Raw genomic sequence first — 23,402 nt, forward strand, 5'->3', positions numbered from 1 at the left:
ATCCCATCCTAATGCCCCCTGATGTCAGAGGGAAGGTGCTTGGTAACGTTACTGGTCTTTGGATCAGGCCTCAGAAGAGCAGCTGCAAGATATTAACCAGCAGGCTCAGAAATTCATCTTTGCTTTAACTCGGTCTAAACCTTTGTAAATAACTCACGATAGGTCAGGGAAAAAAGAAGCTAACAGCTCATATCTGGCTGTGTTCCCCTGTCCTATAAAATAAGCTCACACTCTTAAGAAAGAGGAAAGCTCACTAAACAAATTCGCCCAGAGCGGTGGTAGTTTCCATTCCACAAACCAAACCATTCAAGAAGCGCAGAAATTGCTGCGATGATTCTTCACCTTTTTCCGCGGCCGATAACAATTTCCTCCTTGTTCTGTTCAGCGTTCCCACTGCGACTGTTTCCTACCATCTCCCGATTGCCAAGAAATCCCTCCCGCTCCTGCGAGAAGCGTGGCAGCTCCTAGGAACTATCTGCTCGTGGCATGTAAAAGCAAGATGGTACGGGGAGGAGGAGCAGGTACGTTTTCTTCTGGCAGGAGATATCATGGGCAACGTGGCCATCTTGGGGGGGTACCAGGCTTTCGGGGGGCAGGTCTGTCCTAGCTTGGGGTGTGGGTGAATCATTCCACCTTCCTCTAGCTCTAGTTGTGTCAACCAGCATCTCAGAGTGCCACAATAACACAAATCATAAACCAAATACCTTTTTATTTTGTTTTTTAAGGAGGTTCTGAAGTGGCAGGCGCTGTTGCCTGGCTCAGCTGAGAAATTGTTTGGTGCTGCAGCAGTCTGTGTCATGATTATCACTGACCCAACTGGGAAAACAACGGCTCGACAGGGAAATAGAGAGCTGCAACAGAGTGAAGATAGCTGCACATCATGTGGAGATCTTCCACAGGCAGAAATACGGAAATACTAGCATATTTTCCGTTATGCAAAGGACAGGATTCCCGTGCGGCATTGGCATATGCTGAGCAGCTGCGAAAGGCGGGGATCAAGCGTACCATGCTGTCACTTCTGGGGAAAGCAGCCAAATGCATTGACACTTTTCAAGTACGCTGGCTCTAGACCAAGTGGCTTTATAGCAGGACTTCCAAATTACTACCTTAACCACGGCATGTGCTTCTTCTGTGGTCTTAAAATCCATCTCTGTAAATGCTCATTCCTTTCTTCTACCAGGATAATTAATTTCTGCCTTAAAACTCCACTCTCCAGTTCCCATTTCTCTGGTCTCCATGAGGATCTTAACAAGGCTGAGAAATCTCAGGCCTCACACTGTCTGCATTGGGGGGTGTTTAACTCTGCGTGTGGATCATCTCCCAGCCCCTGGTGAGGGCAGCACTCGTGAGAGCAGCTCCACATGACAGACCTTTGTAGAGCCAGAGCCCAACTGAATCGAATCGCAGAGGCGAAGGGCATCCTAGGGCTTGCTTAAACTGCTGCTGAAATGTGGTCTCTTCTGGAATGAAACACAATCACCGATTAACAACACACACAATCGGCCATTTAAAGCGGCGAGTGAAAGAGTAGAGCTTCAGGAGAAATTGCAGACAGAAGTGGTCGTGGCACGAGGGTCAGAGCATCTGGCTACAGATCTCTGTTGAATTAGGTGTTGGAGCAGACTAGATCATAACAGCAGTGTTAAACCAGATGCACCGCTGTTTTCCTATCAACAGGGATTACATGGGTTAAACCATTTATTTGATACTGACTAATCGAGGAAGGCTCAGAGGAGCTGGGAAATGGACGGGGTAATCAGATATTCCAGAGCTCGCCCGCTCTGAGCACGCACGCGAAATGTTCAAAGCCAAAGCGGCGCAGGTGCATATTCCCAAACGCAGATTCTTGTCTTGTGCGATTTAAAACTGGGTTGGCAAATGACTCAGTTTTCCACGGGAGCTACTGTGTTTGCAAAAAACTTCCCAGACTCCAGCTGCCATCTCGTGGTCGAATGAGACATCGTCCTATTTTTTCCTTCTGATCTACCACCACCCGTGGTTCCAGCAGTACTTTTCCAGGATTGGTAATGTCAAAAACTTCTGGGAAATGTTTTCCCCAGGAAAGCCCTGGTTGGAAGCATCATATTCCCGAATTGCAGTGTTTTTGACCTTTTCACCATGCATTGGAGAGGATACTTCATTTTCCACCAAGTGACATTTGAAAATGGAGGACTCTAAGGGAGGAGGGGGGTGTTTAACATTACTTGTCATCCTTGAAAGCTCCAGGGAATTTCAAGCAGTGTTCAGCGATACACTCGGGTTTGAACTTTGCTGCTGTCTTCCCCTGACTCCTGGTTAATACCCTCTGGCCCAGCCCAGGCAGGGCGGCTTCAGAAGGCTGTAGGGTCTGCAAAGCCAGCGGGCCAAGCTACAGCACGCTGCAGCCCCTCCAAGTTGGAAACACTGTTTGTTGGCTCCTTCCTTTGAGTGCTTGCTCCAGCCCTGCTCCATGCAGCAGATCTCAGAGCCATCTGCAGCCCCGAGAAAACCAGCGAAGCTTTGAACAAAATCAGAGGTCCATCTGCACAGAACAGCTTGCGGTACAGAGAGTCCCAGGGTAATGTCCTGGCTCCAGCGAAGCTGATGGGAGTTTGGCTGCTTTTCTCAGCAGGACCAAGCTTTTGTCCCTGTTCTCTTTTCCAGACTCATTCAATGTGATTCAGAGGGTCAGTGGGACTTACAGATGCTCATGGGGTTACTCTGTGCATAAAGTAAGATACACTCCCAAAGCTGCTCTGGTCTAGCTATTAGCTGATGTGTATAACCACCGTGTCGTACCCTGCTCCCTTGTCCTGCTGCGTGTCATCGTGGCCAGCAACCACCTGACTAAAAGGCCGGTTCAATTCAATCTCCTCGTGCTTAATGACATCTGTGTGGTCACCACTGTAAAGCCCTGGCTTCCTCAGACACTGTGTACACCAAATAAGTCCATGATGCCTGTCCATTGATGTGAGATGTGTTTGGTACAATCTAAAAAATAGCTGATGGCCCACCAAGACGCTTCCTTCAGCTGGTACTTTCTGGAGGCAACTGCAAAGGGAACACAAGTCCTGCGCATGGTCCATCACTCCTACAAAAGTTCATGTATCCTGCTTCCCACCATCATCTCTTGGCTATCTCTGGTCTGTCAGCTATAGATCTGTACCAGAGCAGTGGCAAAGCTGGCGTCCAATGCCAGCTACCTGAGTAGTCCTAGAGGCAGCAGGTTGCCCTAAATCATGTCTTCTCTGTGGCAGCATTGTGTAGTGCAGAGCATGCCGAGATGATCCAGAGTTACTGGACATGCTGGGTTTTCTATAGAGAAATTAAACTTGAGCAGTAGGTCCTTCCCCAGCACTGACAAAATCTGAAGTCCAGCAAGAAGCTTGGGTACCATCAGATTAAACTGTCAAAATATTTCTTTTTGAACTTAAAATCTACTCCATTAACTTTCTTGAGTGCAGAGGAAGGGAAGCCTGCTTGCAATACTACTTTATGGATGTCTAGAGAAGGGCTTGCCTTAGCTGACTACACTGATATAAATGCAGCACACTAGTAACTCAAGAAATAGTCCAAGATGGGGTGTTTGTGTCTCGTCTTAGAGAGGTAAGGCAATGAGGAAGAGCTTTTCCACTGGTACACTCTATGTTTGATGTGGCTCACCGCATCTCTAGCTGTCAGGCAATGTCCAGCAAGCATTTGCCATTTTCAACCATTGCTTCCTTACGTACAACTAAATGATGGTGCATGGCCAGTCATGTAACACCTGCCCAAGTGCCACTTAATTCCTGGGACAAGACTCATCTCTGATGCCAAGGGCTAAAGGCTGGCACCAAATTTAAGTTCTAGACCTGCATCTCCTGTCAGTCAATCCAGGCCTACAAAAAATCCTCAAAAGAGCACTTTTCTTTTGAGTGTCTCAAAAGCAAAGCAAAGATCACGTCCCAGTAGGACCCTTGGACCAGCCATTACTACACAATGTTCATGGCTGTGTTGTGTAAGGTCCTTATATATCAGAAGAGGCCGCTTTCCTTTTATACACTTTTCTCATTTGGAGTAGATTTTGGATCAAACCGTCACATCATGATAACAATAAAATCCAAAAGTTTTTCCCTGAAAAACTGGGATGGTTTACGGTTGGACTCGATGATCTTAAAGGTCTTTTCCAACCTATATGATTCTGTGATTCTGTGATTCTGTGGGATCTGCAAACAGCAAGATTAATGGGACCTAGAGGCTGAAATAGGGCAGTAAATATGTAAGGAGAGAAGAGGTCGTTTAAACTGACTTCTAATGCCCCAGAGAGCTAGGCTCTGTTACTTGTCTTCAGTGTTAGGTCAAATTTCATTGTCCAGCTCATGGGGGCTGGAGTAGGTGAGATAATGGAAAAATCCAAGTAACATAGGGTCCACTGTGTGGATCCACACTGACTCCATGAAGAACCACCCAAAAATATCTGCTTTCTGCTGCAGGAGCAGGGTCCCCCCAACCAAACGCCCAGAGCAGACAATCCCAGGCTGAGCCGTATGAGCACGGCTGCCCACGCCAGGACCCAGGTGCGCACTGGAGGAAGAATAGCCAGGGATCTGTGCCAAAGCTTATAAACACCTCTGTGCCAGAGGTTTAGTCACATCCCCAGCAAACCAGGTGCACCAAACATTTTGGGGTGAGCCCTGACTATTGCTTCTTGCAGGCTCAATCAGCCAGCTCACTTTTTGTGCAGGGCCGATGCAAGGTTTCTGTAATCTCCTTTGCATCTCACAGTGGCCAACCAGTTCCTTCTTAGCTCAACCTGCTTCCAGATCAGATGAAAGCATATTTCATGTACTTTGCTCAACTCGGAGATGAGAATCACCAGTTAGAAAGGATGTCAGCTGCCAGGTAAGCTAGGTTTGTAGCAGCATTGTGCTGCAGGAATGATTAAAAAACCACTCATGACCACACCAGTGAACTTGGCTTCAGGGCAATACCCAAACCTTCAAAACACAAAATATCAGCAAAAAAGTTTGGCAGGGCAGTTCTGTCCTTTGGTTCTTTTGTTCTGCCGTTGGTCTTGTCCATGAGATCTCATTCTCTCCTGGTGACTCCTAGCCACTACCACAACTCCAGCAATACATGAGCTACCCTTCTGCAGACCTGAGGTGCTGGTGAGCTGTGAGGACCTTCTCTTAAGATGTGGGTGCACAGCTCATCAGCACATGTTTGGCTTTGTGCATCTGGACTGTGGAGCTTAAAAAGTTTGCACTCACAGGTGGAAGAGGGAAAATCTGCCTTTTTTCCATTCACTGTCTGGATTTGGTGTGAAGGTTTAATCAAGTTCAGGCCTCTTGCGGTGCTTACAAAGTCAATGCCAAGTCTAGGCATAGGCTGGCTAAGTAGTTGCTGAGCGCCTCTGCATGTTTCCCAACAGAGTTGTGCAATGGATCTGATGTTTTTCAGCAACAATGCTGGGGAACCTCTTCCTTTCTCAGGGCAAAATAGGCTTTACTAACACATTAGCCAAGATTTTATTGTAAAACCATGGAAGAATGAGCCATGTGATCAGAGCTGTATGAATGAAATTCCAGTCTGCAAATGCTCGGGCTGCAGACTACCCACCCTGATTTACAAGCTTCCCTACACCATGATCCTGTTCTCGGCTCGTGCTGGCAAACGGCAAGACTGGGGCCACAGTCAGTTTACTACACCAGGTTCTGGTATGCAAACTCCGTCCTCTCCAAAGGGTTTTTGTAGCAAGCTTGGTCTTGCCAGGTGCCACACATGCCTGGTTCCCATGAATTTCAGAGGAAGCACTTGGCAGTTTGCAGAACTTGGCTCATACCATGTGAAGGAATGTCTCAGCATCTGTGGCGCTTGGATTAGCAGGCTTCGTGCTGCCAAGCAAAGCCAAAGCCAACTCCTCAAATCTTTGATTAGATCAGCCTCAATCTGATTAACATTGCTTAATAAGAAAATTTCAATCTACGGTCATTGATCTTCAAGAAATTCCATATGATAGAATTTTTGCACTGAAAGTAAGCTAGATGCTGTGTGCAGAGCAAGGGTTCGGGTGCGGTTGCGATTCATCAGGACTACTATGTATTTCTCATTATTATACACTGCAGAGGATGTCTTTAGGACATTACTTGTCTTAGGAAGAAAACATCTCACAAAAAGAATGGTTCTAATTACTTATATATATCTTTTCTTTCATTTAAACAGTCAGATTCCTGCAGAGACCAAACGTACATCTGAAAAGCACAGATTTTGTGTGTGAGGCTCAGATAAGTACTGATTTTTTGTAATTGGACCTATTACTAAAATTTCTATATGGATTTCTAAAGGCACTCACTGTATTATTTCCTGGTGGTGTTTCACAGAAGCTACATGACATGAAAAAACTGGCATTTTACCACGAGTGATGAAGGGCTGTGTTTCCATGAGCAGTTCTCTCCACCAGTGGGCGAATCTGGAAATGAAAATATGGAGACGGGATGGGAAAAAAGCAGTGGCTCATCATCGCAGCGTAAGTTTGAAAAGACTGCTTTTAATGATGCTTGTAAGGAGCCACAGGGGACAGGAAGTTTAAATCTCTGATTCCTCCATCACGTCCTTTTGGACAACGTTGGATGCATGGTCGCTCCAGCTGGGTCCCAAATGCTTGGGATGGTCTTGCTGCAGAAAAAGTAGCAAACTCCAGGAAAAAAAAAGACTCCTAAGCCAGTTATTTAAACACTTGGCAGCTTTTTATCAATCAGTATTTATCTAACTCAGAAATGCAGCCAGCTGAGCTGTACTTACATGTGTCTGAACTTGCCTTTTGCAGAGCATGGACACAGTTGTGCCTTCCCTGAGCTGGTTGAAAGGTCTGTGCCTTAATCTCCTCTCTCCCCAGCATTAATGTCCTCCTTCTGCCAAGAGAGGATAAGGATGGGCCAGAAGTGGGGCTGCAGGGGACATGAGTCCTTTCCCTCAGCCTTTTCTCGTAGCGGTGTTTTCATCATGGAGATTTTTCCCCACTCCTTCTTTAAGAGGGGCCCTAAAGGCAGATGCGAGAGAGGGAACAGCTGTTATTTGTGCAAAGTTCGCACGGCCAGGAGGCTTGGAGAGCAGCTAGATAACTTCTGATCTGGAGTCATGTCCAGACTCTGCAAGAGCCCCATGTGCCCTCCCACAAACCATTCAGTCATGCAAAGCCTCACTTTACTCTCTGCCAACATCATGTTAAAATTCTTCCTTTTTCTTGATTTTTCAGTTTCTCCTTAGAGCTTGCACATTTTGGGGGGCAAACATGGTTGCACCTCTCTCTTTGGCACCACACCCAGCACAGTGGTGCTCTGTTTTGGTTAAGGCCTTTAAATCATTCATAATCATTTTTATTAAGAGCTATTAAAGCCTCCTGGACAAGCTAGATATGTTCCAACTTGACCAGGCATTTCTGGATCGTCAGCTGTGTCGTTGCTAAAAGGGGGGAAAGCATGATCCAAAATAGATGAGCATCTTCATGTGCAACTCAAATTGTGATACAAAAGCCATTTCAGCTCCTAAAGAACAATTAACCAAGCAGCGCTTCACCTGCCAGGCTGAAATCAACCCTGAAGGAAGCTTGAATTCCCCAAATTTGCTGCCTAGAGTCATCTTTCTACATACACTAAGGTCATCTCTGATGGGTTGCTGTGGGGTTAAGGAAGGAGCAGTCTGTGTGGAGATGCTTTTCATGATCTGTGCTGATCCATGGCATGAAGAGGTTTGTTTTCATGGTGCCTGTATTTGCTCTTTGCATTGCCCCGTCCCGCCATCCCCTGGCACTGCGGACCAGCTTGGTGCCTGCCAGCTCCAGGGGAGCCCTCCCTGCTCCTGGGCTCCCCTGTCTCATCTCGCAGGAGCAGAGGCGGTGGGAGGGCTGGGTGCTTGGTGTGGGGCAACCCTTCCTCCACCAGTTTCATGCCTCCAGGGCGCTGGATGGGGGATGGCTGCAAAGGGCCTGCTCTGACTTTTGCAGCATGGCTGGAGGAAAATCCACAGCAAGGTCGGGTGAAGGAGGGAGAAAAGACCCTGTGTCATCTTCAGGGTGGAGAGGGCAGCAGCTAGAGGTGCCTCAGGTACCAACACTTGAGTAAAATAAATAAACCAAGAGGGGCTGGTGCCGAAGCACAAAGAAGCTCCTGGAAAGGCTCCTGCTGCCTTGACTGAATCAAACCCTTAAGAAGCTCACTAATGAATTCACATCAAGTCAAAGAATCCTTCCATTCCAGCACTATCCACTGATTTATGACAGGCACCAGCATCTGGAGGTGAAAGCAAGGAGCTTCTCCTGGCTGCTCTAGCAAAGCAATTTCAAGCTGACCTGACGGAGTGAACCCACGAAGGGGGCAAGCTTCTCATCAGAGGAAGAGGTCACCACCAAAAACGCGAGCACCAGCCTACGCCAGTGGGAGCTGAGCTGTGTGCGGGGAGTGTTTTGTTCATGCTGAGCACAGACACAGAGCTGGGTATTGTTCACCGGCACGTCCATGAGCCGAAGCATCCACAAGCCACATAAAGAGAAAAAGCTGGATGGAAGAGAAAGGGAGGCAGCACGGCCCTAAGAGAAAGTCACAAGGCAGAGGGTTGTTTTTTCTAAGCATAGCATTGCTGTTAATTTAGATGGAATAAATGAGCTGGAGCAGACCACAAAAATGAGGGAAAACGACTTGGCGAAGGCTTTTTGCACCAGTGATTGCCATGAAGTGACCAATAAAGGAGGAGGGATAGCATGTTTGTGGTACCTGTAATTGGTTGTGTAGCTGTACCCAAAACTGTGGCCATGAGCCCACTGCTCAGAGGTTTTTGCAATCCTTGGCCTAAAAGCACCTGGTGAAGGTGCTCAGACTCTTATCAAAGCCTGGATGTTTAACGATCAGAGCCACAAGGGAAAAAAGCAATCTAATATTTTGATCCAGGTGAAGTGATCATATGAGACTTAACCAAACCCTACAAAAATCAGATTGTCAGAGTTAGCCTATGTTGTAGGCATTTAGTCTGCCATGTAATCCATAGGGGAGGCTGATGTCCTTGCTTCTGTTCTTGGTCCCACAAAGGGACAGAGGGTCCACAAAAAAAGCCCAGATCCCTGGCTTTCCCCAGGCAGGACAAGCAACAGGCTCTTGCTTTCTTTTTACAAAAAGATATGATGAATGCAAGGTAAAGTAGAGAGAAAAGATGAATAAAAACAGAAATCGCTGCTTGATTTCAACTGTCATTTGTGATTTGGCTGCTGGGGAAACAGACACTTTCCCCATCTTATCAGCAGCCCTGAAACCTGACACATAATTGCTAGCTTTGGCCTCTTTCCTGGGATATTGCTTTGTCAGCATCAGAAACAGTTACAACAGTTACAACACTTGCAAAATGTGGATTCTTGGCTGGCTCTTCTACGCCTTAGGAAAGGAGAGAAGAAAGGATATGCAACTGATGGGGAAGAAAAAAAAACCTCACAAGAATAGCAGCAAGAGGGGAAGTCGTGTCATTTTGAGCAACGTTCAGGGCATAGTAAAAGGCAGCAGAAAGGACAGTCACTTCTGCTGGGCTACTCTTACTGGGGTCTGTCTCAGATACAAGGCAATGAAAGGTCCAATACTAGCATCTTGACACTTGCTAGGGGCCCAGAACTTCATGGATGTGGAAGCCACGATGATAAAGCCTACGCAATGCCATCCAGATACCTCCCCCCCAGCAATGTTCTTCTCTCCATTTTCTTAAGGACCTGAACAGAAAGCAATGGACAAATAGAAGCTCTGCTCGGAGTTTTATCTGCCTGGAGAGGTCTAATTGCAGCATATCCACTTTGGCCGATTGTGCTTTACCTTCCCAAGTCATGATCTGCAATGCTGGCCACCCACTCAGGCCAGGAGGGGTGAGAATACAGAATGTGGTTCTGATATTACTCCCCCTCCATCAGGAACTGCTGACTTAAAATCACTGTAAAAAGAGAATGGGGCACGGGACACTACTGTCTGAATACGGATGTTCACGTCATTAAACCTGTCCTTACTCGTGCTGCTCAGCAAGCCAATTGCAGTGCTGACGCCAGCTTTGGATATGTGACTCTATTACCAGAATCTCCCGTATGAAGTACAAATCCTGTGTAATATCCAAGCGATAAAGTCATGTAGGAAGAACAAACCCTCAGATCAGGGCGTAAAATCAGATGCAGTGAGAGCGACACAAAACATTTGCTCATCCCTCACCCACCTAAAATGCCATCCCTGTACTGCCCAATGTGACAGGGCAGGCACCTGTTTGCCAGTGCAAGTACCTGTTTGGGGAACAGGGCAAGGATCATTAAAGACACCGCTGTTTTGTAGATCCACCCATTACAGCTTGCTTTATAAACATGGTGTACATGACTGTAAGCTTCTAACTCACATAGTTCACCTGGGGTAAGAGGGCTACAGTGACCTGGGACTTAAATAGCCAACAAGCCTTTTCCTAGGAAGGCTTTGGAAAGCCGGGATACTCTGGAAAGGGCTATGATTCAACCTACTGAAGAAGGGAAAATATTCTGAAAGGTTCCAGTTACTGCATTCATGCCAGACCAGGGACACATCCACAGGTCAGAAGCAGGAGGAATCCAGTCCCCCACGCAGCCACAGGGTCCCCATCCACGCCGCCCAGGCAGGAGGTGCTGGAAATGCTCTTATATGTATATGCTCTATGCATTATATAAATGGGAAATTTTGGGATGGTAGGTTCATGTAAAAGAATGTGAATCACTGGGAAGCAAAAGGTATATTTCACAGTTAGACGGTTGTCTACATCTGCAAAGAAACAGGGAAGAAATTCCGTCATGTGGCCTTTTAAGTAATCTGAGTCCTTGGAAGATTTCCACCACAGTCAGATTTCCTACCACAGTCAGATTTTCTACCACAGGAAGATTTTCCACATCAGATGCTTGTTCTTTCTTTTTTTTTTTTTGATCCCCCTGTACCATATGAGCACAGACTGTCTCATTTCTGCCCGTAAGACAGCAGCGATCTTGGATAATGTGAAGGCTAAATAAGTTTAACTGGAAAGTTCTCACTCTCCGAGGCCCCTCTCCTGATTTTCCTTTCCAGGCCCTTTACTACTTACTATAACAGTACTTCCACCATAAATAGAGAGGAGATCTCCTGCCTGCACCACTGGCCTGGGCTGTAGGAACAGTTGGCCTTCAGTCCCTCTCAGGCTTGCAAAACTACAGTTCAATCCATCTGCCAGACATGCCATAAAAGAGGAGACCTTTTAACGGTACATTAGAGGAGAAGTGAATAAATCTGGCAACGGAGGCAGAACAAAGTAGCTGGAATATGCAGCAAAGAGCAAAACCAAAGTGTCCTGAGGCCCATAGGAATTGGAGGCTTTTGATGAAAGCGCTTCCACGTGATGAATAAAATGTGATATATTTATAGCTGGAATCTGGTCCTAGCTGTCACCTGACCAACAGTCAGCTCCAGCCAGATGACAGCGCAGTGTCTTTGACCGCACACTACCATAGCAGCTTTCCACAACCCTCCCCACACATTTTCACACACGCTACAGCCACAGGCAGCACAGATCCCATTTTACCTACTACAACGCAAGTCATAAGGATGTTCCCTGCGGGCAGTATGACGCAGTCAGATGATCCAAGGTCCCTCACCTACTACCATCTCACCAAGAGGTAACATCTGCATCTCTGCAGATATGGGCAGCCTTAAAGGTCTTCTCAATCAGACCCTATTTCAGTAAGATATTTAAGACAGGACCTGACTTTACGTGAGTATTTCCATTACTGCTCTCATGCTTGAAGTTAAGTACGTCCCTTAGTACTTCCATCAAGGATGCAATGACGAGCGTTGCTACCCTGCTTTCCCAGAACAGCATGTACTGTGAGGACTAGGTAATATATTTTGTATCTCTTATGAATCATCATGCGTAACAGTTATCTCAAGTTTGAGCCAGAAATACATCCAGTGGATTGTGATCAATTGACCATAATAAATACTTGGGAGGGGAAGGGATGAACCACAGAGAGCGGGTGAATTTTTAACCCTGCTGAAATCAATGGCAATACTCACGTCGGTCTCAGTAAAGCCAGGATTTCACACGCCATCACACTGACAGTGCCCTCAAAGTTACTTTTAGTGCCAAGTGTTCCCAAGGTCCTGCAACTCCAACAAATGCTTTCGGGCGTTATTGTGAGACAAAACATTTGTGTGTAACCCTGCAGACCTTGTAACTCAGGTACAGAGGCCTTTAAAATGTCTTCATTCCCCATCTGACCCAGCTCCCTGTGAACTCTAGCACAGCCCCACGCTGCTACAAACCCCTCCTTACCCTGGCCCTGTGTACCCAACCCTCTGCCAAGTGAATGAGGGAGTATTTTGGGTTTGTTCCCTTATAATCCCTATGTGCAGGAGTTTTTCACAACTTGTAACCACCTCTCGTTCTTGGCTTTTCAGCCACTCACCAGACAGGGCTTTTTGTGCAGGGTAAAGGGGGTTTTTTTCTTCTCTTTGTGTTGCTTCCAGCTTGTGCTATGTGTATCGTATCCTTTCAGATGGCCAACTGCAAGGTGTGTGGGAGAGACAGTGGCCTCCTACTCTTTACTTCAGTGTCTACAGAAAGGAACCAGGTTTCCATTTTCCCAAAGTTCTGGGATGGTTTCCTCTGGAAGGTCTTTGTGCTTCATCTCTTGGCATAGCAGTTGGCACAGTATGAATACAGAGCCCTTGTTTTCAACCTTGATCTGGTGAAGACCACATTAAACACTTACCAGAATGTTACACAACACCCCTCTCCCTGCCCCTCTCCCCCCCCCCAAAAGTTATCTGTGTCAACTTTATTGGTTTTGGATCTACAAAACTCATTTGCCTCCCATATGCCCACACTCACAGTATCTCATCAGGAAGAAAAAAAAAACCAAAACAACCATGGGAAGAAATATGTTTACTCTCAGATTATATTTTAATGGCTTTGGCTAAATGAAAGACCTGGAGAAAGTGGAACTTCAGGCACCTTCTGCATCCTGTTACAACTCGGGGGGGAAAACACCACAAGAACTACCTTTTCTACATTATTTTCTTCCATGTGCTCACCTCTCTAGCAAAGAAAAAAAAAAATCAATGATAGTGACACCTCTAATACTGGGAACTGCCCCAATCCCAGACCCAAGGGACATGTGACAAAACTCTCTTGGAAGAGTATTCTGGAAGGAAGGGAAATATCCTAGAAATGAGATGGCATCATTTACGGGACAGTGTGACGCAGAGCAGCTGTTGGCATCCTTGGAGCTGGGCTATGTCAATGCTCTGTGGGAAGCACCTGGGTTTGAAGGACTATCTCTGGTGCGGACATGCATCTGGATTGCAATTGCATTTATGGGACAGGCATTTTATCCACCTCTACGAGCGCACGCACGTGTGCACACACACACAGAACATTATTTTAGTAAGTGAGCCTACCTTGCAACTAATTTTTTTTTAACACTCCTCAGAAGGCGGCTGTAGGAGTCTTGGCTAGAAGACTGAGTGTGGCCCCTCCATTTGATGCTTTTATATCTTTCACATCTCTGCCCCCTTCTTTAGCAGGGGGACAAGTGCAGGGCCAGGATTATTTTTTAGAGAAAGAGTGAGCAATAATTCATGTCCAGCATCTCTATGACAATATTAGTTTGCACGATAACAGACAGACTCACCATCAGAAACGCCTTCCTTAGTCCCATCAACCCCACTTTGACTTGTTGAACAACTTACCCCCTTCTCATTCATTCCTGCAAGAAGGGCAAAATCTGTACCCCTGGAGATGCAGAAAGAGATAAGAAGGAGCCAGGAGGAGGTGCGGTGGCTGAGCCCACACCAGCAGCACGGCTCCAGTTCAGCCTTTTCTTTGCAAGCGCTGCCAGCAATCTGCCTGTGCATGGCTTTCTGCGAGTCTCACCGATGCGTAGGTGAACACTTAACACTAGGACTTCACCAGATCAAAGTCTGAAAGGGTAAATATTTCTGCCAGGGATCGTTACTTTGCTTTCTTCCTTTGTTTGCCCTGGAACAATGGGAAAAGAAAAAAAAAGGGGGGGAAAAGCCTGTACAATTTAACAATGCTGCATTGAGAGAGGCAGTATCTGATACCACAGAAATGGCCCTCTCCTTGCCCCCTAACTCTTGTCTTTTAGAGCTAGGGGGATATTCTGCTGCTGCTTGCAGCAGGGGTAAAGAAACTTGGAGCCGTGGTTTTGGAAGAATATTTCAGATCTAGTGAAAGGCACTTTTGACCTTGGCGTAAGAGCTGTACCAATATTGTTGGTGTTCAAGGAAAAGAAAAACGTAAACAAACAGACAAGCCTCCCAAGTCTGACAGTAGGGTACAACACCGGCAAGGGGGATTTTTAACCCAGTTGACCAACATCCCTTCTAAAAGAGCCAGAGAGTTAATGTTCCCTGTGCAGAAAATATCATGTTGTAAGCAAAGATTTTTTGGAACCCTGCTTAATTTGATGAACAATATTTTAGTGGAGTCCAATTACTAATACTCTCAGTGTATCCAAATATATTTGGATAGCTGTGAAACTGAAAAAGCAGAAGTGTTTGATAAATATTTCCTGCCCGTATTTGGGACGAAGTTGAGTGCCATTTCCACATTATATAATGATGATGAAACGCTTCCTATTCAAGCAACTTAAAAAAGAACATTAAACATTTTAAAAGCAGCGGGTCTAGAGAACTTGCATGTCGGCATTTTGAGAGCTGGTTCTTCAGATGACCATTCTCACATAAGGTGGGAATGTGAGAGTTTAGAAATGGTCCAGGAGACCATTTCTAAGAAGAAAAACAGTGTTCTGTCAATATTTGAAAAGTGTGACTGAGATAAGCCCATGTAATTTCAGGCTGGCTGGTCCAACATCGCTCCTGACCACTATAATGAAGTGGTTTGTACCAATAGATAAGGAGGTGGAGAGTGGGGATGTAATGAAACAGCAATCGGCACTTTTCATGGGAAATGGTTCCTGTCAAAGAACAAATGTCATCTTGTTCTTTAATAAAATCACGGGTACGGTTGATAGCAGTAACTGCGTTGACTCAGTGCTGCACAGCATCCAGATTTGAGAAAAAAAATATACAAAATCAATATGAGTGCATAATAGTTTAAAAAGAGCTAATGGAAAGATCTTAAAATGGCTTTGTTATAAAGGATTCATCAATGAATAAAGCCTGTTTCTAATGGACTCTTGCTATTCATTGTATTTTATTTAGGATCTGCAAGAAAATACAAGATGATTGCATCATTCGTGAACTGCGAGAGAGAGTTTCAAAACTGACTACACTATTTAAAAACGCACTAATGGCAGTAGCTTGTCTTGCAAACAAAGACTGCTGGGATGAGGATAATTAGGAGAACTGGGTAAAATGAGCTTAGTTAAAGGAATTCTTAGGACAGGCAAGTGCGAAGTCCTACACTTAGAAACAAATATCCAGCACAGGGCAGGGTGATATAGACATAATCTCTAAATGCAGAAGTGCCTCTGGTTAGTCCATACCCTGGAAAGCAGCAGAGTGCACTGTGGGAAACTGTACTTCAGGGACATTAACAGCGAGCTAACTCCAGCGCAATGCTGTGGCCACTGGAGCTAACAGCAACCTTGGGCAAACAAACAGGATAAAAAGGAGGCATTGCTGGGTTTCATTTTTGGTGAAGTTGCTACAGAAATTCAGAGTCTGTTTCTTGTGCGCACATTTTTTTTAAGTAATGTTAAAAACTGGAGGATATTCAGAGATGATTTGCAGTGCATTATACTTTCAATTACGCACATACCCTCAATTACTCCCTACCTTCACGGTACCTCTTTTTCTCTTGGACAACGGGAGGTCCTTTGGAGCTCCTCATGGTACCTCCCTACCTCTTTTCCAGGAAATTCCCAACTGCAGAAAGGAAACATGTATACATATATGGCTATGGAACTCTTCTGTGAAGGTCTTATGGCAGAAGGATCACAGCATCTGCTGCTCTTAGTCTGCACGGAAATTCACAGTGCTATATAAATGACATTTCAAAATAAAGGCAACGTTGCTTTAAAACTTCCATATAGACACTTACATTCTTCCATATTTATTCCACTGTAAAGAAACTTTCCTCCTCTGATGGTAAATGAAGTTTATACATTCAGTCTTATTTTTCATTTCATGTAACTCCATGGTGATGGAACTTGAGTCCTGTGTCACGCCAGAAACTTTCAAGCTACTCCACACCTGTGAGCTCAGAGCTGCTAACAGTAAAAAGGGGAAAATACTCCTTTTTTGAGCTCAAATGAGAGAGATCTGGGCTCTCAACTCCATTCATACCAGCCCACCTCAGCAAAGATCTTCCTCACAAAATCAAAGTGAAAGCCATTGGGACTGTTTCGGGAGGAGCTCCAGGCTCTGGACTTCCCTTCACTTTGCCTTTAATAAAGCAGTTTTCAGGCCATGTGTCTCCGTAGGTCTCCAAGACAGCTGTAATAAAGAACAGTCACATTGCAACTCTCCATGCTGTGGTTCAGCTTGATGATGTGAACCACTAGTGCTCACTCTTCCTGCCTATTGTCTACAGAGAGATTGCGCACAAGAATGTAGCGTCTGCATATGGAGAGCAGACGTATACCTCCAGAAACGCACATGAAGAAATAAATCAAATCATCTGAAAGAATATATTAAGAAGAGCAAAAGGAGGGAGAATTTGAGTAGGACGACATGAAGAAGGGTGAAACACTTGTTGAATGAGAAAAGATGGTGAAATCCCCCTGGCTTTGATGGAAATGAGGATAAAAAGTGAGAATCCTACAATCTGTGTCTTCAAAGCAATCTACAAGGTAAATAACATTCTCTTTTTCTTCCCCACTGTGGAGAAAAAATCCGGGACAGGCTTCATGGAGAGATTACCTTGTGGAGTTCATTAGAAATGCAAAAGGTAAGTTAAACAAACAGATCATGTCCCTGTTGCTGGAGCAACGTGGTCAAACACCCTAGTGCAGCCTCCTCCCCTGACTTCTTGCTTGTACCTTGTTTATCTCCTCTCTTCTTCCTCTCTTTCTCCAATTGGAAAGGTAGAACAAGCATGCACAAAGCTCCTGTGGTGGGGACTCGTGAGTGCTAACAAAGTTCTCGGAGCTTTTAGGATTGAAAAGTGTTGCCAACGCATTCGAGGATCCGTGTGCAGTCTTTCAGCATGATTTTAATGACTCAGGGAAACAGCACACCAGCAGTGAACATTTTTAAAAGCTTCACCTACCCTTCCAGCCTGAACTTCATCTGGCCTCTCTCTGTGTTTTAACACACTCCATTAACAGGATTCCCCAGCTGAAAGCGGAGAAGGTGGTAGGGCACAAACCTATTTTTGGATATACAATGCCATGCAATACACAGAAGTCCCCTTGTCACAGGAGACTGTAGGATGGAGACAAGCAGAACGTGTAGGAGACAAGGGAATCAGGGAACGTATGCACTGTACCCTGTTTTTTTTCCCCACAACTGATATACAGGGCTGTGAGAGGGGTTTTGCTGTAAATCAAGGAGAATGACACACACAGACATTCAGGGGTGGGGGCACACAAATGTATACGACGCTCAACCAACTACTTTCCTTCCTGCGTTCTGACTGTACACGCACACACTAGCTGCCTCTTTTAGGTGGGGTAAAACCACACCATCCACCGCAGGCCAGCACAGGCAGTTGGGTGTTTGGGGTAATTCACATCCAGAGGTGACATCCAGTCATCCCTCCCTTCCCCTCTTCTTACCTTAGGAAAAAGTGTGCGAACGCGTGTGTGTGTGTATGAAGGTTGGGCTGGGGGTACAATGTGGGATGACACCCCACCAGGCTGCAGGGTGTATATGGCTAGAGGTCACAGACCAGCACCCTGACCTGCCGCGTGTGATATGTGCATGGGTAAGGCAGCGGAGACGTTGTACACACAGATGTGACAAAGGCACAAGTATCGGCTCCCTCGCCCTTCAAGGTGTAACTGAGATAGGAGTATCGCTCACATACCCTCTCACCGCCTCCTTCCTCCTGGCCATGTTGCAAAAAATGGGGGTGTCTCATAAACAGATGACCCCACCCCAGTAAGCCGGGGTGTGTTTCTGGGAGTCTCTCTCTTGCCCACACACACAACAACCCTCAACCCATGAGAAAGGATGGGGGGGAACTGGCAGCGCAGAGTTGATCTGTCACTGCCCCTTACTCGGCTGTAGAGTTGTCTCACACATATGTAAAACCCGGGCACCCTCCCTCATCCTTTTTCCTGCTACAGGCTGCCAGGTGTTTTATCACACAGATAACGCATCTCAACACCCCCTCATGTTGATTACGAGGTGTAATCTCGTAACAAGCTCAAACAAGCACAGGTGAACCCCAGCCCCTTCAATTTTGGGGGGCATAGCTAGTGTTTGGAGGAGTGGGGTCTCTCTCACACAAAGGTGACCCCAAGTTGTTGCCCGCCCTGTTAGTTTGCAGAGTGTGTGTTTGGGGTACGCCTGTCTCACACCCCACCCTATACAACCGAGAAATGCCTGGCTGAAGGGAAAAGGGGTGTCACACCCACAAGCAGAGGTCAAACCTGACCACCTACCAGGCTGTCGGGGTGTTTAGCTGGGGGACGACATTTCGCGCACAGCGTCAGCCTCTGCATGATTGTCAACCATTAGCCTGTAGCGTTTCCTTGGCGTAGCGGGTAGGGTTTCACACACACAGGAGGGATCCCTGTTCCCCTCTGGTAGTTGCAGGGTGTGACATCCCTGGTGCTCATGGAGGTGGACAGGTTACCCCCCTGTTAGGTGTTGGGGGGTGTGATGAAGGGTCCACTTTCTCCCCACACATGAACCCCAGTACTTTTTGGCACACTGCAGGGTGTTGGCTAGGGTTGTCTCTCTTGCATACGTGTGTACCCCCCTTGCCCTGTTAAGTTATCAGGTATGCATTGGGCCTGACACCCACCCTCACAGGCCAAACCTCAGTGACCCCCCAGCAGGCTGTAGGGAATGACACACACGCACACACAGACCAACGCCAACAATCCCATCAGGCAGGAGAATGAGTGCTGGTGGTGCCTCGTGCACAGACACCAATCCCCCGCGGGGCTGCAGGACGTGTGTTTTCTCACAGACACGCATACACGAGGGTGCAAGATGTGCTTTAAGAGCGTCTGTCACCCACGTGGGGCCGCAGTTTGTGTCTGGGGGTGTTGGCCACACTCACAGAGGGTAGTTTTAAGAGTGCCAGCCATAAGCACACCAAGCTGTAGCTGGCGTTTCAGGGGTGCCCATCACCCACACGCTGGGCCCCAGGACGTGTGTCAGGGTGTCTCGCCCACCTGCGAGGCCGCAGGTTGTGCTTTAGGGTGTCTCACGCAAGCTGGGCCTCAGATTGGGCTTTAGTGTGCCTGTCTGCGTGTCAGGGTGCCTCACCCACACGGGGGGCTGCAGGCTGCATTGGCAGGCGTCACTCATGTCCACGAGGCAGCAGGCTGGGTTTTAGGGGTCTCATGTACAGAGGTTGTAGTCCAAGGCGCCTGTCACACACAGAGCCAGGGCTGCGTTTGAGGGTGCCTCCCACGCACACACGGAGCCAGGGCTGCGCTCAAGGGCACCTCACACATGCACACAGGACTGCAGGCTGCGTTGGAGGGTGCCTCACACACAGAGCTGGGGCTGTAGGCTGTGTTTGAGGGCGTCTCACACAGGACAGGGCTGTCGGCTGTGTTTGAGGGTGTCTCGCACACACACACAGGGCCATAGGCTGTGTTTGAAGGTGCCTCACACAAGATGTGGCTGCAGGCTGTGTTTGAGGGTGTCACACACAGAGCTGGGGCTGTAGGCTGTGTTTGAGGGTGCCTCATGGAAGACGTGTCTGCAGGCCATGCCTGAGGGTGCCTCACACAGGCAGACGGGGCTGTACGCTGTGTCTGAGGGTGCCTCACACACAGAGCTGGGGCTGTAGGCTGTGTCTGAGGGTGCCTCACACGCAGACAGGGCTGTAGGCTGTGTTTGAGGGTGTCTCACACACGCAGACGGGGCTGTAGGCTGTGTTTGAGGGTGCCTCACAGAAGACGTGTCTGCAGGCCATGCCTGAGGGTGCCTCACACACGCAGATGGGGTTGCAGGCTGTGTCTGAGGGTGCCTCACACGCAGCCAGGGCTGTAGGCTGTGTTGCAGGGTGTCTCACACACAGAGCTGGGGCTGTAGGCTGTGTTGGAGGGCGTCTCACACACATAGACAGGGCTGTCGGCTGTGTTGCAGGGTGCCTCACACACATAGACAGGGCTGTCGGCTGTGTTTGAGGGTGTCTCGCACACACACACAGGGCCATAGGCTGTGTTTGAAGGTGCCTCACACAAGATGTGGCTGCAGGCTGTGTTTGAGGGTGTCACACACAGAGCTGGGGCTGTAGGCTGTGTCTGAGGGTGCCTCATGGAAGACGTGTCTGCAGGCCATGCCTGAGGGTGCCTCACACAGGCAGACGGGGCTGTACGCTGTGTCTGAGGGTGCCTCACACACAGAGCTGGGGCTGTAGGCTGTGTCTGAGGGTGCCTCACACGCAGACGGGGCTGTAGGCTGTGTTTGAGGGTGCCTCACAGAAGACGTGTCTGCAGGCCATGCCTGAGGGTGCCTCACACACGCAGATGGGGCTGTAGGCTGTGTCTGAGGGTGCCTCACACGCAGACGGGGCTGTAGGCTGTGTTGCAGGGTGTCTCACACACAGAGCTGGGGCTGTAGGCTGTGTTGGAGGGCGTCTCACACACATAGACAGGGCTGTCGGCTGTGTTTGAGGGTGCCTCACACACATAGACAGGGCTGTCGGCTGTGTTTGAGGGTGTCTCGCACACACACACAGGGCCATAGGCTGTGTTTGAAGGTGCCTCACACAAGATGTGGCTGCAGGCTGTGTTTGAGGGTGTCACACACAGAGCTGGGGCTGTAGGCTGTGTTTGAGGGTGCCTCATGGAAGACGTGTCTGCAGGCCATGCCTGAGGGTGCCTCACACAGGCAGACGGGGCTGTAGGCTGTGTCGGAGGGTGTCTCACACACAGAGCTGGGGCTGTAGGCTGTGTCTGAGGGTGCCTCACACGCAGACAGGGCTGTAGGCTGTGTTTGAGGGTGTCTCACACACGCAGACAGGGCTGTAGGCTGTGTTTGAGGGTGCCTCACAGAAGACGTGTCTGCAGGCCATGCCTGAGGGTGCCTCACACACGCAGATGGGGTTGCAGGCTGTGTCTGAGGGTGCCTCACACGCAGCCAGGGCTGTAGGCTGTGTTGCAGGGTGTCTCACACACAGAGCTGGGGCTGTAGGCTGTGTTGGAGGGCGTCTCACACACATAGACAGGGCTGTCGGCTGTGTTGCAGGGTGCCTCACACACATAGACGGGGCTGTCGGCTGTGTTTGAGGGTGTCTCGCACACACACACAGGGCCATAGGCTGTGTTTGAAGGTGCCTCACACAAGATGTGGCTGCAGGCTGTGTTTGAGGGTGTCACACACAGAGCTGGGGCTGTAGGCTGTGTTTGAGGGTGCCTCATGGAAGACGTGTCTGCAGGCCATGCCTGAGGGTGCCTCACACAGGCAGACGGGGCTGTACGCTGTGTCTGAGGGTGCCTCACACACAGAGCTGGGGCTGTAGGCTGTGTCTGAGGGTGCCTCACAGGCAGACGGGGCTGTAGGCTGTGTCTGAGGGTGCCTCACACACAGAGCGGGGGCTGTAGGCTGTGTCTGAGCGTGCCTCACAGGCAGACGGGGCTGTAGGCTGTGCCTGAGGGTGCCTCACACACGCAGATGGGGCTGTAGGCTGTGTCTGAGGGTGCCTCACACGCAGCCAGGGCTGTAGGCTGTGTCTGAGGGTGCCTCACACACAGAGCTGGGGCTGTAGGCTGTGTCTGAGGGTGCCTCACACGCAGACGGGGCTGTAGGCTGTGTCGGAGGGTGTCTCACACACAGAGCTGGGGCTGTAGGCTGTGTCTGAGGGTGCCTCACACACAGAGCGGGGGCTGTAGGCTGTGTCTGAGGGTGCCTCACACGCAGACGGGGCTGTAGGCTGTGTCGGAGGGTGTCTCACACACAGAGCTGGGGCTGTAGGCTGTGTCTGAGGGTGCCTCACACAGGCCGACGCGGCTGCAGGCCGTGCCCGGCGGTGCCTCACACACGCAGACGGGGCCGCGCGCTCCCCGCCGCCGCCTCGCGCCCCCGCCGCCCGCTCCTCCCGCCGTGCCCGAGGACGCCCCTCACGCCCCCCCCGCGGGCCCGCAGGCCGCGTGCCGCCGCCCCGCCCCCGCCCCGCCCCCGGCCGCGTCGCGGCGCGGCGCGCGTGACGATGCGGCGCCGCCCCCGCCCGGACGGAGCCGGCGGCGGTTGCGGCAGCCCCTGGCCGGGCGTGAGCGGGGCGGTGCGGGGGCGAGGTCGGGCGGCACCGGCACCGGCGGGCTGCGGCATGGATTACCCCGAGCCCGGCTCGCCGCAGGGCGCCTGGGACCTGCCGGGCGAAGCCAGCGGCTACGGCGGCGGCTGCTACGAGCGGCCCGCCCGCGGCGAGGAGGAAGCGGCGGCAGAGGAGGCGGTGAGCCGCGGCGTGCAGCATCCCCTCGGCCGCCCGCCCCGCCGCCTCCAGCAGCGCTCCGCGCCGCTGCTCCGCGCCGCGCTCTCCACCTCCTCCTCCGAGGGGGAGCCGGAGGCGGCGGCCGCGCTGCCGCGGGAGCCCAGCCTGAGCGACGAGGCCGGCGGCCGCGATTTCGACTCGGCCGAGTCCGGCGCCTCGCTGCGCTACTCCACGGGCACGGGCGGCGAGGGCAGCGAGGGCGAGGGCGCGGGGCTGGCGAGCAGCGAGAGCGGCGGCAGCGGCTTCTCCCTGGCGGCGGCGGAGCTGCCCGAGAGGAGGCGGCCGGGCGGCGGCCGGCCCCGCTATGAGGTGGTGCGGGAGCTGGGCGCCGAGGAGGTGCGCTGGTTCTACCGGGAGGACCGGAAAACCTGGAAGCCCTTCATCGGCTACGACTCGCTGCGGATCGAGCTGGCCTACCGCGCCCTCGGAGCCGGCGGGCCGGCCGAGCCGCGGGAAGGCGAGGCGGCGGCGGTGGAGCCGGTGTGCGTGCGGAGCGGGCTCTACGAGGTGGACGTGGCCAGCGCGGAGAGCTACCCCGTCTACTGGAACCGTGAGTGCCGCCGTCCCCTCCCGCGGGGACCGGGGGGGCTCCCCTTCCCCTCCCGCGGGGGGTCCCGGTGTCCTCGCACCGAGACCGTGGGGGGCACCTGGGAGTGGCCGGGCAGCCTCTCGCCTCCCGCTGTCCCCAGCAAGGGACGCCGGGCATCCCCGGTGTGCACAGAGACCCTGCACTGGGTTCCCCCCCCCCGCCGTGGGGACAGCCGGTAGCCCTTCCTGCCCCTCCAGCGCACCCCCATAGGGAAATGGGGGTCTGAGCACTTCCCAGCACA

The 23,402-nt window shown here is 50.1% G+C and overlaps 1 protein-coding gene across 2 annotated transcripts in view; it reads left to right on the forward strand.

Moving 5' to 3' along the window:
- The first annotated feature begins 22,303 nt into the window (after positions 1 to 22,303).
- The window catches only part of DDHD1 (DDHD domain containing 1), a 69,886-nt gene continuing 68,787 nt past the window's right edge, over positions 22,304 to 23,402 (forward strand). For both annotated transcript variants that reach the window (XM_072865128.1, XM_072865129.1), the window contains exon 1: positions 22,304 to 23,122. In XM_072865128.1, coding sequence (XP_072721229.1) covers positions 22,408 to 23,122 — 715 coding nt within the window. In that variant the 5' untranslated portion in view covers positions 22,304 to 22,407. The remainder of the gene's footprint in view (positions 23,123 to 23,402) is intronic.

The sequence above is a fragment of the Ciconia boyciana genome, chromosome 6, assembly GCF_034638445.1.
Source record: "Ciconia boyciana chromosome 6, ASM3463844v1, whole genome shotgun sequence".
NCBI classification, from domain to species: Eukaryota; Metazoa; Chordata; class Aves; order Ciconiiformes; family Ciconiidae; genus Ciconia; species Ciconia boyciana.